Raw genomic sequence first — 19,251 nt, 5'->3', positions numbered from 1 at the left:
CGTGTCTCGCGCTGCGCACCCACTTGGCGCGAGACACTACCGTGTCTCTTGATACGGTTTCGTGATTACCTTCAGATCGTTGGGGAAAACCATGGTGACGTTATCCTGATAAACATAGCCTTGATTCTGTACGGAAAATATATTTTGCGGTCTCCAACAGGCGATAGTGTTTAGATTCGTCAGCGCGTAAAAAAGAACTCCGGTCTTCGGATCTAGGAAGCTGACGCTGCTCTGGCCGTTAGGTCCGCGCGAGCCCAGCGTTTGGAATTCGTGAGACGTTTCTAGAACAAACGCATGAAATGATCATCTTAATGTTTCTACAAACGCCTCACATAAAATGTCGAAAAACATTTGTCCTTTGGAAGACGTGTGAAATTCTAAACTATACGTTCCTTTTTTTTAAGCGACAGATTCTTTTAAGTTCTTTAAATTGACTTGCTCTTTGTTAAAACGTTGAAATGATTCTCAAATAATGAATAATTAATAACCTCTTCTTAGTAACTTATTTAAATAATGAAGTTAATTTCAAAGTTCCCTATAAGAATTAATTAAATTCCAGCGGATTGTTGCTTGTTTTTGCAATATTTTTACATGTAATATAAGGACATGACGGACAATTTCCAAAATTCTTTATATGAACCATGCAAAAGATCAATGTGAAATAAAGTAAGGATTTGTTCGGCAGTCGAATAATTAGTGGTTTATTATGCCTCTTCCACAAGCACATGATATATTTTTTTTAAACGTACCTGCAGCACTGGCACGTTGAGCATCGCGCAATAATCTTGTACTAACGGAAAATTCCATGCCGCTGGAGAGTGGATGATAGTACATGATGCTGTAGCCGTCACCAGTCGGTGCGAGAGCCATCCCAAACAGACCATCATTCCATTGGAACGATATTCCTGATACTTTGAATTCTCCGCCCTGAGAAAGACAGCACGAGCTGTGAAATTTCGCTCAAACGGTCTAGCGTTTATTACATATTAAAAATTTTGCCTTATTGTATATCAAAGAGTACTTTTTAATTAATCAATTATATGTAAAACTAATAAATTTATTACTATTAGTATAATTGAAGATTATTAAAATTACTGGTTACTATAAAATGATGTAACTTTGGCTCTCAAACTCTGGCTCAAATTTTGATAACGTCCAGATAGCATGTCAAAATCGAGACATATCGAAGGAAAATGTAATCAAAAGATGAACACGTGTATTTTAAATTACGCCGGATTACCATCGGATCCGGGTGGAAAGAGTGGTGCTTGAAAAGCCAAGACTTGCGGAGGCTCCAGGAGTAGACAACGAGACCCGGGCCGCCGAGGTCGCCCAGATAACCGTACGAGTCCTCACATGAGTAATCCTCAACAGCGATATTGGCGAACAGGGAATCGGTGGTCCTTTGGTTGGACGGTATCACATATTTGCGCAGCACGCGATCAGTCATCAGGTCGTAAACGATCAACGCCGGCGGTGCCTGCTGCTCAGGGCTACCCAGGATGTCCGTCAATCCTGTGTCCAGGACCCAGAGCCGATTGCAACGATCGGCGCGCACGCGAAATGTCGAAACGATCTCTGGTACGCCGGCGGCGCCATATTGATGGGCCTCCCAGGAGGGATACGGAATTAGAGGTGGTGAATTGTTCGTGCCTGAAAGCCAAGCTCTGATACCGACGATGCCAACCCCAGAGGAAAAGAGAGACTCATTGATAAAGTTCTGTTTGTTTTTCTACTCGATTGAAACAGTCCTTGAAATTCTCGCAAGATTATTTTCGGTAATTAATCAGCAGTTGTAGTACGAGAAAATAATTTAACCTTGCTGGTCTGTCCTGATCTATTTGATCGAAAATATAATTTATTTTCTTACTAATATTTTATTTTCTACCAAGGAAAAACTCTTTTCTCTGGTATTTCATGACAGATTTCTTTTTCTATGACAATGTTTTATTCTTTATTCTTTAGAGATTTTTTAATCATATTGATCCAAATAATATAATCGTATAATAAATTTGAAATGTAGAGTTAACAAACATCAGAAAATTGAAAAGAAGTAATAAGGAGTGTTTAAATCTGTTTATATGGAAAGAATATTATTGATGTAAATATAATTGAAATATATAATTGAAATTGCTGATGAATATCTCTCGAATATTTGTATACATTATAAAATTGTAAATGTCTTGTCAGACGAGAAATTATTATGCTACTTCTCGAGCTTTTTCCAAGTAAGTAATTGTGATTTTGAGAACGAGATAATTACCGTTAAGTTTAATATAATTGAGACTTGCGGCAACCCCTTGTCTCCATCTAGGCACCGTGATGAACAATCGATCGCCTGCCACTTCCAAACCTAAGGGCAGATTGTCCTCCTGCTTGTAATCTGGGAAGAGCCTCTTAATATCATTGCTCGGCCATTCATAATCGATTTGCTTCCATTGGTAGGCTACCCGCAGCTTATCGTTAATGGCGATCGCATTGTCCAGCAAGACGACCAGAAGCGCGATTGTGACGACGATCGACGACACCCGGCACCGCATTGTCATTACTCTGATAAGAATATTATAAGCGATTTACCTCGCTATTTTTTCTTAAGAAATTAATATTTTCAGAGTTTGTATATTTAAGGTTTCTTTAATTGAAATTAAACCTGACATTTTAAGATTAAGTGTAAAATAATATTTTTAAGTTAAGTTTATGAGATATGAATGGTATTTAATGAATTTAATATTAATTTGGGATATTAGGCTCGTGAGTTTTAAGAATTTTTACATTGATGCGTTATTATTAATATTTATATTTAGTTATTATTTTTGTTGTAAAGATGTAGATAAAATTGATTTAAAAATAAGGATCAAATATATGAAGGAGATAAATTGCGATTGCATTCTGGTTTCTCCTTGAAAGCCGCCGGCCTTCGCGGTACATAGCTACTAAGACTCGTTAATTAATACACACGCGTGACTAATTGTTAAGTCACGGAAATGAGGTCTTTCTACCAACGCCCTCGCGTGAAAGATACTGCAACGCGACAATAAATGATAAATGATGTATACTCAATAATGGCGAACGCCAATGTAAATTCTCTTCTTAATCGTTTCTTACTCAAAACAAATGCTTAAAATATGAATAAGTTTGAATAAGCTAAAAAATTTAAATAATTTTAATGTACTCGTATTTTAATAATATGCAATATAAACGTTAAGACATTTTCGCCTATCAGATGTACTAAAGATAAAATATCGCGTTAAAAAAAAAAATATATATATATATATATGTGTATGTATTTTGTCATTTTATATTTATTATATTTTTTATGTCACAATAAATTATTTTTGTTTATTTAATTTATTAATCACAAGTTAATTATGTGTTCAATTTATTTATTTAAAATTTAATTTTCAAATTTATATAATTATAATTTTAAAATTTAAATTTATATTTTGTGTTCTATTATTTATATAAGTTTTTGCGTAACAATATTTGATTTCAAACATAAATTATAAAGAGCATTCAGCCACGCGAAAGGTGTTTTTTTGCGAATGTTATATATTTAAAACTCTTACGTTACAGAAACAATTTATAGACGTTTCGGTCTATATCAGGCTATCTTCAGTATACAATATAAATAATATAAAAATAGTTTGCAGTCATAAGATTAAAAGAATTGAAATAAATAAACGATCAATGATTCTTAGTCATAAGATTAAAAGAATAAATTAACAAAATATATTTTTGTTCGAATTACAACGAACATTGTGAGAAACGCCACAACTTTTCAATATAAAAGTCTCTTATTAAGATAAATAGAAGCAATAATTGTCAATATAAAAGTCTCATTAGGACGAATAGAAGCAAAGATTTTTCGACAATATACACAAGCGTAGATTGTAATTCGAACAAAAATATATTTTGTTAATTTATTCTTTTAATCTTATAACTAAGAATCATTTATCATTTATTTATTTCAATTCTTTTAATCTTATGACTGCGAATTATTTTTATATTATTTATATTGTATATTGAACATAGCCTGATATAGGCCGAAACGTCTATAATTTATTTCTGTAACGTAAGAATTTTAAATATATAACATTCGCAAAAAACATCTTGCGCGTGGCTGAATGCTCTTTATAATTTATGTTTGTAATTGGCGAGCCACTAGTGAATTTACAAAAATATTTGATTTTTATGTAGAAATATCTTTATTCTAACAAGAAAAATCGGTAATCCGTGTGCGTTTTACAAATATCTCGACTCTTTTATGATTTCAATGACGTAACGGGTCATATAAAACAATAACGGTACTCGAGTCAGTGCTTAGAACTGGGAGATACTTCAGTTTTAAAGTAAATGATAAATGTATACGAAGAAGCATATTATGCATTGAAGCATCGTTAAAATTTTTTAGATAAATCTTTAATGATTGTTTTTTCTCAAATTCTTTCATTAGATTTTTCAATATTATGAGATATCAATAAACTTCAGATTACAATTATAAGAGAAATTGAAAGTAAAGTAAACCGAAGTAAATTCAGAATCAAATTTTCCACAAAACATTAATGATTGTTTTTCAATTACTTACATATTATTAAATAATTAATTGCGATAATTAATATTATAAATATTAAATAATATTAAATGAATCTAATACTAAATAATTAATCAGTCTATCTTGCCTGATTATTCTAAAAATTTCATTTACGATATAGATTTAAATTTTTAATTAAAAAACTGTTTGTGCCTCGATCATTTAATTAAAGGAAAACTTAACCTTATTTTTTAAAAATATATATTAATTAGACAGAACATTGTACATATAATCTTGGGAATATATGTATATATATAATATATTATAATTGCTGCGTAAAATCCTTTGAAAACTCGTTAGCAATATCTCTTTTGTGATCTTATTATACGAAAAAGAAAAAAATGCAAGAATAATTAATCTAAGAGTACAATATTAACATGCTATTACACTCGAAGAATTAAGAATTCGCTACTATCGTATATTTATATTTGCCATCATCGAGTGATTGCTGAAGAATTGTTGAAGGTCATTGCTGATCCAGTAGCGGATTTCTCATAGGACGTCATTTGTAATTTAAAGTAACGTTACATACTGTGATTTGTTCAAGTGTATTATTATAATTTATGATTCAACATCATTGAAGAGTTTACGTGATTACTAGAAGCTAAAATTAAAGACCAAGATCAAACATAAAGATTGATATTTATAACTAAAATTAAAATTAAGAATTGTGATTAACAATAAAAACAAGAATTAGTTTAATTATTAAAATCAAAATTTACATGGTTGATATCCTAAATGTTATCCTAAATGTTTATTACGTAATTAAACATCATTAATAGATAATTACAAATCGAAATAATGCAAATTTGAACTATTTATTTGCTTTTGAACGTTTATCAAATAATAAATTTACATATAAAAGAAATATTTATGAAATAAGTGTGTTCGTAAAAACTATTTATCTGCTCTTAAATTGTTTAATCTAATGATAAATTTACATACAAAAGAAGTATTCGTGAAATAAGTGTTCGTAAAAAATATACTTGCGCGACAAAATGGTAAATTTTAATCATGACAATGTTATCCGTGTCCCATGAAAATCCATCCTTTCTCTCCCAGAGGAGAACAATTTTATTTTAGTGGAACACAGCTGAATTCACCGCGACAGATTTTCTATGTTTAACAAGCGAGTGTAACACGGTTAACGGAAAAATAGAAAGCAATCGATTTTTCGACCGCTTTACATTCGACTCGCTGAATGATACAGCAACCGCGCTCTCATGCCCGATATATACGTATGTTATTTCATACCCAGAGAGTTACCTACATACGCAACGTTGTACGCAATAACGCTATATAATTTACACAGGTATTATATCTCCACGTTCCATCTAAATTCATTCAACTATTTATTCAATCGGATATATTTCCTAATACTAAATATATCTGATCGATAATATATGTATAACAAATTCTCGCGTCATTAAACCTTGTTTCTTTTATATAATATTGCTATCGTTGTATATAGACCTGTTTATATTTAAACATTATTATATAAATTTTAATAAATATTTAATTATTATAAATTATTATAAAATAAATATATATTCAATAACTTACGCAAAATTATTCAATATTTATCGTTTATTACTGCACTGCTAATAATAAATTAAACACCTTCAACATTACTCTCTCTCTCTCTCTCTATCAATTGATACTAATTCAATTACTATTACCGTAATCATTCGCGATACGCAAGGATTTTTTAACACAATCGCGGTTTTCTCGATTATCGCAAACTACCGCAGTAGAAAAAAACGCACGTATCGAAATGCGGTTTTGCGCTTGAATTTCGCTTCAAATTACACGCGAGATTTCTGCCTCGAATAGAAAGTACGACGACGAACTAATGGCATAGCCTTGTAGGGCAAAGTATTCGCGACGAAACGAAACAATTTTCTGTCAAGTCACACGAGTTGCCACGGAAGAATTGCTCGGTCTTACATTTTACTTTTACTCGGCAAGTACTTTCGCGCGATTTTTGACCATCATGCAGAACTGTATTCTGCCCCCGCAGCCATTCTATTACTAATTAAATATACCATGCTAATCAAACTTGTTTCATTCCTCGACGTAAACAGAGCCGATCAGCACGACAGTTTGAAATCAACGAACAGAACGGCGAATTTTACGAAATTCGAAAGTCGAAAGTCAATCAAATAATTAGGGGGAGTTTAATCATTTTTAAATAAATGATTAAAACATTTGAAAAAATAATAAATAGCAGAGTTACAATGTGAAAAGTAAAGATATTCTCAAAATTTTTCATTACGCGACAAAATCTATAAATAAAATTAAAAATTAAACAATTATTATTATTAAATTGTAGATTAATTCAATGTATATAAATAATATAGAATTAACACTGAATTGAGCTTTCGAGATATTTAATAATAGTAAACAATAAATTGACGGGTGATTGAGAGCTAGAAATAGGCGCAGTTATTAAGTGCGTATAAGTAACCGAAGTACATTCTAAAAAAGATCTAACATTAATATTGCAAGAAATTTTGCATAAATCAATATCGAACGTACGCGATATGGATTTACGCAAAATTTCTTGCGATATTAAGATCTTTTTTAGAATATACTTTTCTTATTTATATACACATTTAATAATTGCGCCTATTTATAGCTCTCAATGTATATAAGTTTTGATGTACATAATTATTTGGTTTTATATAACAGTGTTACATAAAATTATAAAGAACCATATATTTTTATGCAACAGTGTTACATAAAATTATATATTTTTAATTTGTTCTTTAGATAATATATTTTTGATCATGTCATACTCTTGAACTTCTTAGACACCCTTTTTTAAACTCATTTTTATACACTTCGGATATCTTTAGCAAATCTTTTGCGTGTAGTTTTACACGTGCTTGAGCCACTTTATATTTCAGACATTTTAAAAAATTTCTCGTAATTTTATATTATGTAATACTTTGGAAGAAATTTTCACATAGCACCGAAAAAAGCGTAAAAGGGAGAAATGATTAATATAAAGATCAGTTTATTTACACTCAATCCGTTCGATCCTAGGTGAGCACTACACTTCGATCGCTTCTCCGCGAGAGAGAACCGGAGAGGCGCGACAGGCCGAACCACGCGCACCGGTTAAACGCGACAAACTGTGAATTCGACGGCGTGGCGGTACGAATCTAGCCGGTGCCGCGCTCAGTTTTCCCGAGGTATGAGCCGTACGGTACCGTTGGAGATCCGGTCGGCAAACCTGTCGGCCACGTCGCGTCGTTCCGCTACGACAAAGAACGTGCGGAAAAAGAAGAGGGAAGCAGTCTATCAATCGAGTTAATGAGCGAGGACAAGGAGTGATCGTGAAGAAATCTGATCGATAATACAATCTGCAGATGACGTGATTGTCAGTTGACGCGAAGGACTCTTTGAAGTATCTTAGGATCGACACCTCTGGAAATTTCATTGATCCAGTTAACGCGCGAGGACGGCAAGCGAGAACGATCGCAAAAAAGTCTGTAGAAGAATAATGAGACAGAGATATGTAATATGGAACTATCTTACCTAAGACACCCTAGATAATATTACCTCCTCGGTTTTTTGAAAAGAAAAATTCATCAAAATGTAACAAAGCGTGAATGGTTTCTTTTTTTTTCCAAAGATTAAATATTTTTTTCGTAAAATTAAGACGTCTTTAAACGATATGACCAATGTATGTCAGCCTGAGCACAAATATCATACACATCCATATTGAATAGATCAATATTTAGCGAATTATCCATATTGAATAGATCAATATTTAGCGAATGTGTGCCAAATTGGCGTATACATTGGCCATATCGTCCGCAGACGCCTTTAGAAATTTTTCGAATGTGCTTACGTTATAGGAAAATGATAGATGCTTCTGTAAACAGCATTAGTTATATTAATGGTATTCCATTTGTTAAAATTATCTATATATATGATTAATGATATAAAAGATATACATACAATAAAATATATTACGCATTCCAAATAAATAACAAAAAATACTAGGGACGAAGTATTCTTCATAAATTACACGCAATTATCATTTATCATTTTTTTGTGATAAAAAATTAGCAATTTTAAGATTGACCTTAAGTTAGTAAAATAATAAATACACCTCTATATAAATCATATGAAACATATTAATGGTACCCTATTTATGACAACTACGTCGAAGTAGATGAATCATGATGTGGATTTATCATTTAGGAATGACGTACATACAGTACATAACGTATATACTACCATCTAATTTTTCAACGACGAATAATTATTTTGACAAAAACTTAAAAAATAACGTGGGCATAATAATTCATCGTAGATTATATGCAACTGTTATTATCTATAATTACATTATTGCAAACTAATTATTGTATAATTATAATAAACTAATCTCAACCGAAACCAGTCGCTATTATACTTTCTCTTCCTTCAGCTACTATCGCTATGATTTATTTGCTATTCAATAAAAGACAAAATTGTCTGTAAATGCTGAGTGAATAAAAGGGTAGATAATAAACAAAAATAAGACGCAAGATAGACTGGAGAACGCGCGAACGCGATTCAGGAAATTCTCCTGTTGCGAATCACAATGCCCGTCATCTTCTCATCCGGGTGAGCGAGTCCACGGACGATTATCCAAGAGCACAATGAAGAAAACTTCGTCGTCGTGAGATTAGCGCGTTATTTGCATCTCGATGTAAAGCGCACGAGAACGGACGGGGAACGAGGATCTGTCTTGTGGCTTGCCTGAGCATTTTTCTAGCCTTTTCAACATCGCGCAATATCTCTCCAGCTCTTGCTACTCTCGCGGGAGTGTTACGCGTTTTCGAGGTCGATTGGCAGTGTATTACACCTGGCTTTCACTTTCGTGATTGTCAGTGCCGTACAACCGTCTTCTCTCATATATGAAACCTTTAAACCCGCATTGTGACAGAAAATAAGACCAATTTGGAATTCAAGACAAAAGTGTTCTAACCAATAGCATCACAAATCAGTTTCAATAGCGAGTTTATTGCTTGTCCTTGGTTGATTCTTGTTCTTGATGATTATATCTCGCGAATGTCAGCACTGTGTATGACCCAATTAACTTGTTTCTGAATAGTTTAGCTCTTAGATAAGTTTATCCGTGAGTTCTAAATAAATTTCTAGTCCAAATATATCCCTAATTCACAAACAAAAATTTATTTAAAATTAAAATTACTTGCTTGTTGATTATCTCGTTATATTATATTCATTACATTAATCTAGAAAATTTTTTAATAATCAGTGATATCGATCGGATGACCTTTGTATTAGAAAATTTTTATTTTATTTTGATTTTAATTTTATTCTTCTTGCAAAACTTGCGGGGCGCAAACAATGATTGCGGATTAAAACAACGTTCGGCACTGTCTATTACCTCGTCTTGCCGTTCACCAGTGATCGATTGGTTTACCTATTCACCTGAATTCATCCTCATTCGAAAACCATGCCTACTCTTTTTTTCGTTTCGTTTTTTTTTTTATTATATTACTGATAAGTATTAAGAGTAATTGAGATTAAAAATCTTAATTTCTTTAATTTTTGAAGTTTTATTTTTAATCAAAACATTTTCTAATTGTTCCTCGTTTTTGTATCATTTAAGATACGTCGTAGAATATAATTCAGTTGATTTCAGCCTTTGATTAACGTGAGAGTTTTCAAAAGTTGAGCGTACTTATCAGCAACACTCGGAAAGTGTGTCCGCATATTTATATGGCGCCCAATTATTCTTTTTTTACCACATTGACTACCCTTTCTCGCTGTTAACTGAAGAATTGGTTTGCATCTACTTTTCATACATGTTTTTTATAATTTGACTTACTATAACATGGTTGAATCTGTAACATATAATGTGATTGTGGATGAGATGATTCGTTTAATTTTTATACCGCTACCGAAATTAATTTCTAAGTTTAATATCTATATAAATTATGTTTTTCGAGGTTTTTCATTTATAAACACGACTGATGAGGACTTAGTATAATCGAAACGTTCTGTGAAATTTTAATATAAGAATAATAAAGTATACTGTTTACATCTTTCAAAGCTCGTTTATTAAAATGATCTGGTAGAAGCTCCTTATTTATTGTTGAAATTTATAGAAGCGAATTATCTAATATATTTTCTATTGTAATTATTTGTCATACAATTAATGTTCTCAATATCGGCGTGTTGTTCAAATTGCTATAATTACGTGTCTTTGTCAAGATATCATTGTGAAGATAAACATAACTCACAAGCATTATAAAACAAAGCAAAATAAAAATTGTGTCAAAAAAGAAATAATTAATCATATAATTAAAAAAAAAGAAATTGTTAACAAAAATCTATAATATAAGAAAATAAATTGTGAAAATAATTCTATAAAATTACAAATCGTCTACATCGCGCGCGGAGTAGTTACATTCACAATCAGAGAAAAATATAAAGATGACAACTATATATAAGTTTTATATACATATATAATTAATGTCTATATATATATATATATATATATATATATATAATATATATGATTAAATAAATTATTTTATAATAACTACAAAATAGTTTATTTGATTGTGTACATTAATTATATATATATTATCATTTTTACAGTTGCTGTAACTATGTTTTTTTTTATCTGAGTGTAATATTCAATTACAACTAAAGTAACGATAATAATTTTATATCGAAAGCGAAAATCGTCAAACCAGTTCGATTTTAAAAAAGAGAAATTCTGATATAATCTATGTAATATTCATCGATCCTTTCTAAAATTTTTGGAGTGAAATGTTGCTGTGAAAAGTGAAATCTCATTCTTAAATATTGAAAATTGAGCGGCTCTTTTCAAGAGTGGATCAATTTTCACTCCTTAAAGTAGATTCCACTCCAAAGAATTTAAAGAAATCTTAGGAAACCTGGAAAGAGCATGAACTCTCATGAAACATATCGCAATGATAAAGTTATAAGGTTGACTATTTTTTATTTTATTTATTTACACCAACACGTTTATCGTTTATCGATTTACGATACGAGTAAATGATGGCGAATGAATGAAAAATATGTATAACTTTGCTCGTACTTACACTTCATTCACTGGTCGTAATACATCATGCGGTCGTGCTATCGCGAACGTCGACCTCAGCGATATTACGACAATACATAGGGCGTTCTGAAACCGGATGTTCTTTTAACCGCAGGAGAGGGGGGTCACCAATTACACCGTATACCCAACGACATGCGATCGAGCACTTTGTTTTGTGGAACAAAGGAAAATTCGTCGGCCTAGATGCACCTACACTGGCAGATCGATACACAGGTTTACCTGGCAAAGCACCTTATTGATTCGCAAAAGGCAGCATGGCATTTGACTTTCGAACTATGCCATCGGCATTCGCAGGAGTGTCCGTTACTCGCTCTCGCCTATGGCTGAACGTTGTTGTATAATCTTGCCTGCAGCTAAACATCGTCGCATCATCAATAGTTTATTCGCAAACCGTCTCGTATTAATGCTTCACCAACAATGCACGTTATGTAAGACGCGATCTTCAGACGGTTTGAAAGTGAGACGGCTTCAATTATCGATTCTAACGGGAAAAAAAATTACAAAATTATTTAAGCGTTGTATTAATTCGTATCTGCAATCATCCGTTAGATACGTTCTTGTTTACATTCACTTTTCTGCGCGGATTTCTTTGTGATTATAATGTAACTTGTAAGTTTTTTTTACGCGGAGTAACATGATGTACATTGCCAATAAGATTTCTGCTAGTCAAACAGTGGAAATGAAAATCATCCCATAAATTTTCGCAATCGTAGAAATTAATTTTCCAACGAGAAAGAAGGGAAATGAATGCGAAAGCGATGAGAAACCACTGTCTCATAGAAAGTTACCAGTGAACCACTTTCGCAGGAGAGATTATCTTCTCAAGTTATATCAAGTTATCAGAGCGATCTTTTTCCCTGGGCCCCGTAAGAGTTCCGCGCGAACTACGCAGGTTTGATTTAATTATAGTTCGAGACGATAAATCCGTTACTGTTGTTCAATCCAATTCAATTCTCATAATTACAAGTCTTATGCGACTTAATTCGGTTATCTTACTTGCAAATTGAATTTAATTAATAACGAATTTGATTCAGTTGTTCTTCAATCACAAGCTAAATCCAATAAATATCAATCCTTTTATCGAATTAAATTTTTTATTGTAAATATAATTTTATTTGTTCAATTGAATTCATATAATACGAGATTTAATTCGATTAGATATCGCTTGTTATGCTAACATAGTGAAACATTCTCTTATGGTCAAGGATCATGTAGCTGAAATAAAATAGACGAGCGCTGTCACGCTCGAAGTCACAGCCTGATTCCTCCTAATATTTTCACTTCGATCAATTTTTTTCCCTCTCTTCCTGTCTATTTCTATCGATCGTTGATTTTCGCCGATCGTGACATGCTGCGACTTCGATCGCAAGATCGCTCGGTATTCTTGTTCGAATGATTTTATTAATCAGTCTGAATGGATACACACACTCGTGTCACTTCGCTACTTTTTTTTTTCTCTTATCCCTCTTTCTTTCCTCGATTATTATTGTCCGTTCTGCTCGTAACGCAGTCGGCTGAAAACAACAAGGTTGTAGAAGGATAGAAAGCTACGTCTAGAACGCCCGCGGTCGGTCCACGCTTCGGAAATAAAGCGACGAACAGGGATGAGACTTTCGTCTTTCCTTGATCCGCAAAATCGCCCTTCTCTCGCTAACGATCGCAGCGTCCGCGAAAAGTCGGCCTTGCTTTCTCGGGAAACGTTTGTTTTTTTTTTCACCACGTCCAAGTTAAAGTGGCCGTTGAAATTGCCTGTAAATCGGCTCTCTAATACGTCGTTATTAAGCGAAGCTGGCCTAAGCTGTTTTAGAACATTAGGCGTCGTTAAATGTCTAAGCGAATAGACGATAAAATATCTCGACGATGCATCGTTAAGCTATTTGCAACGGAAAATTACGTACATGATTCGCGTGAATCTCTTATTGACACGAAAAATAACCGAAAGATTAAGAACGAATTTTCTAGAATTATACTTCCCAAAAAATTATTGTGTTACTCAAATTATGAAAAGAGAAATATTAATTCAAAAATATAACAAAAAGCCACGTTAAAATGTGGAATATCAATTTTATCTAAATTTTCCATTAATTATTTTACAAACTAACGAAAAAATTATTCATTTGACTAAATTAATTTAGTTGTCTTTATTTATTTCTTTCATTGGGGAAAATATACAATTTAAGTACAATTTAAGTCAAATATATGTTTTACTTTAATACATACATTTTCCATTAAAAGAAATAAAAATGAATTAAATAAATTTAGCCAAAAAAATAATTATTTTCGGTGCAGACAACGTAATGTGATTACAAAGTATCGTAACAAAAATAGATATTTATCCAAATAAAAAAATTTGATATTATATATCCGGATGAGATTATATAACATACTGATGACCGATTTTGATTTTATTAATTTTTTAATTTTGCTATAAAATGAAATCACAATCATGACAATATTCTGAAATCAACGAGGAAGAGAGATGTCGGAACAATCCCGAAGAGAATGAGTTTTATTCCCGAATGGACCGAGCCGCGGGATAATAGGATGACAAAGAGCGACCGTGTTACCGGTTCGTCGAGCAAAAGCGATCCCCACGAGAGCGAATATCGTGCATCCGCTGTCACCAAGTGTAAAGACATTATTAGCGTAAAGGGGAACATAAGGATATTAAAAGGGAACGAGGGAGATAAGGTTCTTGCACGCGAGCGCAAGGGACACAGGACGATATCGGTATACACATATAATATATATATATATATAGAGAGAGAGATAGAGAACCAGCTAAGCATTCTACGATACGATCGAACTGTCGAAGACGAGAGCCGCCAAATTTTTGTTCGGCAAAAATTCGCTCTCGCAAATTTTGCCGTCAACTAAAAAGAAAAAAAAAGAAAAGGAAAAGATTCCGAGTGCAGGCAATTTTGAAAACACTCGCAATTATTCGACGGAGCAGCCGGGTTGCAATTATATATTGTTAATCCTTTCGACACTTTGGAGATAATGCGCGGTAAATAAAATAATAAAAATAAAAAATTTTAGAAATTATTTAGAAACTGATAATCTTTCGAGTAATGAAATAATAATAATAATAAAACAGAAATGCTATAATTAATAATTGCCACATCACTGATCCAGAATAATCTTTTTAACCATCTCGAATAGGATGTTTAATATCTTCTCTTTAAAATAAATTTTATTAAATTTTCGATTTATTTTGAAAAAAATCTCTTTTATTTAGAAAGTAAAATAAAATAAAACTAAATATAAAAAGAAAAATTAGAAAAATAGAAAACAAAATAAAAGAATGTTTTTTATAAAGCCAATTTCTTCGTTACATATAATATATATATAATAAAATATATTATCTATTATATTTAGAATTTATATGAACTAATTTTATATAGAGATTTAGATCCGAAAAAAGGCCCGGACTCCGCTGGAGTTAAAAATGCTTAGATAATACCTAAATAATTACCAATCGTAACAATAGTGTTAATTAAGGATGCGTGTCTTTCTACAGAAGCCAAGCGATCAGAAAGCATCTTGAAAGGATTAAAATTCGTCGATAAGAGATACGTGCTAATTGCATCGCTCTACACATCTGAACACAATTTTCTCTCGTTTCGACGTTCCGAACGATCGATCGGTTAATACGATTTACCAGTGGTTCATTAACCGATTATTACGAATAATATTGTTTCTCGGTCCAGCCACGCGTCCGCCGAGCCGAGAACCGTCACATCCTCCAATTTTATTTTTCCCTCTTCAATTCTGATGCATCTTAAGCAATTCGAAAAGCCGAATCGAGCTGCTGTCTGGAAGAGAATGTGCAAGCAAAAACTTAGTAAACAATACATTTGAAACATTTTGTTGCGCAAATATGAAATTATATATGGAGAAAGATACATTGATAAACAATATTATTACATTAAATAATAAAATAAATACTAAAATTAAATAAAGTTTAAAAATATATAGAATGACTTCGAGTTATATTGAATCAAAACATTCCAAAATAAAATAAAAATTAGTAAAAAAATCAAAATTTATTTGGAGTTTTATTAAAAATTTTTGCTTTTGCACTCTTCTTCCAACCTCTTGCTTGAATTCCAAAACTGAAAATTGAAAATCAGAAGAGAACTCGTTCGCTTTTCTTCTCGTCGATGTACGGTGCCGATCGGAGAAAATCGGGAGGCTGCGACTAGGTTGCCTCGACTCTAGGACGGTAGGTCCAAACAATCGCCTGCCTTGAGGCAAGGGACCGATTAGGTCCAACAGCGATGAGATTGCTGTGATTGGTTGAAACAATATGTGGCTATCGCCCGCAATTCTGGGATACGGATCCGGCAATAATGTCACATAAAAATCACATTATTTTTCAATCTCCAAATCGGACAAAAAGATACAAAAGCGTATACGATTAATATATCAAGATATAAAATTATAAAAATGTGACGTGCATGAGATTCCGTCGATTTTGTCATGAAAGCAAAGTCAATAGAGTCAAGGAATCTGACTGCGAGATCGACATATCCCAGAACAGCAGACTATGCCCAAACTTTCGAGCTTTCCACACGTTTTCTTTATTTTATTCGGAACATGTCGATAATATGACACTCAATAAATAACAGAACTTCTACATCTCCAAATTCTGCTGTCAGATTGTCCTGCCGAATCGCCGGAGTGCGAGGCTTTACGTGAACGCGCTTTTCTTTACGGAGATAAAAAAGAAAAAACAAAGAAAGAAACGAAGACGACCTACGGGTTTAGCTTGTGCGATTACAGACTTTATCCCACATCTAATTATCTTTATAAAACAATTACGGAAATATAAAAATTCATAATTTTATATAAATTTCTCTTTTTTATATTCGATAATTAGGTGTATGTTTACATAATGATGTAACTTTTATATAACCACATATATCAATTATAATTATGCATTATATAATTACATAATTATATAGTATAATTAATATATCATATAATTATAAAATATAATTATATAACAATAATACATATTTCTATTAATTTTCCTATTTTCGAGGAAATCACACAACCGAAACCCGGCTCGATTTCTAGTGGATCGATTAGTCATTTAAAGATAGCTTTACGTAATATAACGGTGTGATATTACGTAACTGATAGTTTTATGGAACTGATCGTCCACTTTCGTTTCTCATTTTTTACTCTTTTGGAAAGCCTCGTCTCTCGAGTTCAATATTTATCTAAACAGGCACTTGACAAAAAGAAATCGTTTGTCAATGGTCTTATAAATCTTAACAAATTTACTTGTATTCTTGAGCAGTCAATAATCCCTGGCCCTCGGAACGGTCGCGAGCGAGGCGTTGTTATTTGCAAGAGAGTAAAGCGATAGTCTGTTCGCGGGGGAGATTCGGAAAGACAACCCCTGAAAAATAAAGGAATTATAATAACGATGCGTAGATCATGTTTTGGTACGTACACGTGTTGTACGGCGCGCTTTCAATGCTGTTTCATTTTTATTTCTATTTTTTTTTCTGTATTTTTTTTTGGTCGAGGAGGCGTCGGTAGTAGTACCGGACGATGACGGTGGGCGAGAGTGGTGGTCGAAAGAACGAAAACCAGCAGCAGGGTGCCTACTGAAGACAACAATACGGGAAGTAATCTTCGGGTCTTCGTTACCGCGCCCACGTACAAACGATTACAGTGTAAACAATTTATCTTCCATTATCGTTCGCTTAAATCTCGTCCCGATCAGATCAATCTTTCGTTCATATGGGACGATCAATCGATCGAACCTAGAAACGAAAGTTGACCGAAAAGTTAATTCAGTGTACAACAAACGAACACGTACATCGAATTTTGTTCTAATTAATAATTGATTTACTTTTTCCCCTTTATCTAAAGAGGATCGACGAGCCAGAAAAATTAATAGGCATCGATAAAGCCGACCGATAAACTACACACCCAGTCGCTCTCGCCGATGCGAGATCACTCTTGATCTCAATCAGTTGGATCTTATTCTTCTCCTATAGTTTGACTCTAGTTTCGAAAAGAGATAATGACTGAATATTAAGATTAAGTCGACACCGATAAATATTTTAACTGCTCTAAGACATTAAAATGATACAATTATTCTCAACTAACTACAAAAAGTTAAGACAATCATTTACAGTTTGTAGGAACAGTGCGTCTCTTACAGATGGACTTAACGATACAAGAAGCAATAGGAATTTCACGTAAAAACGGACATTCCGGTCAGCGTTATCAATAGACACCCTGAGTAGAAACTGATAAGAGCATATAGTAAATAGTAAGATGTAAAGTGGACAAGAAAATAGATATAAGAAATTCGGGAAGTGCCAAGTTTTGTAGACAAATTGGGAAAGTTCGCCAAGTTTTGTATAGAGGATGAGAAGGAACAGAGAGTGTCCGATCGTAGAACAGGTGCATCGAGACTATAACATTAAAATTACATAAAGACTATACTATATAATTCACGAATTGCGCTTGAGTATTTATAAACGGAATGAAGTATAAGCAGCTTTTAGAAATGACAAAAATAATCACGAGATAATTTGCTCAAAATCGGGAATGAATACGTTCTACGATCGGTGAGAATCGGCGAGACGTGGTAAAGGAAGAGTGAAGAAAACGGCGTGAGTCGAGTGTAGAGAGCTGGTGTTCGATTCTATGAGCACCCTCCGTACTTACCACTCACTCATGCGTCGCCAACATTGTTCCTTTGGCAAAGGAAAAAAAGGGGGCTTTCTTGATGAGTCCAGCCGAGTTGATCACCTTCGTAAATCAATCTCATTCAAAACCTTATATATAACTTCTTTATACATAAAAATTATTTGTTACGCATTCTTCTACATTTAGACCTTCATTTATCGCAAACCGCGAAATTGGTTTCAAATTATACAATAATTGCGGACGTCCTTTTTCTCAAATTAGACTTTAATAACTCATTAAAAATTTTATCGAGGCAGTAGTTTGGAAATTTTATAGATCAATTTTGTAAATTAATAAAATAAACTTTTCAAATAAAAAAAATTTTGTTTTGTCTCAGCGAGGCTCTGCTGTGCCTCGTGAAGGTGCCTCGGCTCGACTCTCAGTATTAACAAAATAAAATTTGCGACAGACTAACCTGAGGCGACCGAATCTTCACACTGCGGCTAGCAAATGTGTTTTAAACTGTAACGTGTACACCCGATTTCTCTTTTGCGTTGATCTATGCTCTTGATTCTATGATACTGCAATTTGGTGAGACCGGCTAAGTTAAAACGTGTATCATACCGAGACTATTCTTCGTCATCGCTACTTCCTTTCGTCGTTACCAAAACCATTAGAGATTTAATCTATTCGTTCGAAAAAAAGAAACACACGCTATTCTGTCACGGAGAAATCGAAGACGCGCCGTGCAATGGAATTGACCCGAAACAAAAGAACTTTCAAAAGCAGTCACAGAGATAATTAGTATAATTTGATGAGTGATTGAAATTATAAATCTAATTCTCACTATGTATAATAAATAGACTCAAGTAGCTTTGTTGGCTAC

At 33.0% G+C, this 19,251-nt stretch overlaps 1 protein-coding gene across 1 annotated transcript; it reads right to left on the bottom strand.

Annotated features, from left to right (window-relative positions):
• Positions 1-36: 36 nt before the first annotated feature.
• Positions 37-8,079, bottom strand: yellow-b (L-dopachrome tautomerase yellow-b). Its single transcript, XM_018509120.1, has 5 exons — positions 7,619-8,079; positions 2,264-2,550; positions 1,241-1,653; positions 750-927; positions 37-281 (listed from the first exon to the last, which is right to left on the bottom strand). The coding sequence occupies exons 2-5, from the start codon at positions 2,544-2,546 to the stop codon at positions 37-39; spliced, it is 1,119 nt and encodes a 372-aa protein (XP_018364622.1). The 5' UTR covers positions 2,547-2,550; positions 7,619-8,079.
• Between the last annotated feature and the right edge of the window lie 11,172 nt (positions 8,080-19,251).

Source organism: Trachymyrmex cornetzi, unplaced genomic scaffold, assembly GCF_001594075.2.
Source record: "Trachymyrmex cornetzi isolate Tcor2-1 unplaced genomic scaffold, Tcor1.1 scaffold2809, whole genome shotgun sequence".
In the NCBI taxonomy this organism is placed as follows: domain Eukaryota; kingdom Metazoa; phylum Arthropoda; class Insecta; order Hymenoptera; family Formicidae; genus Trachymyrmex; species Trachymyrmex cornetzi.
Note: the sequence above shows the minus strand (reverse complement) of the source record. Positions and strands in the feature narration are given on the sequence as shown.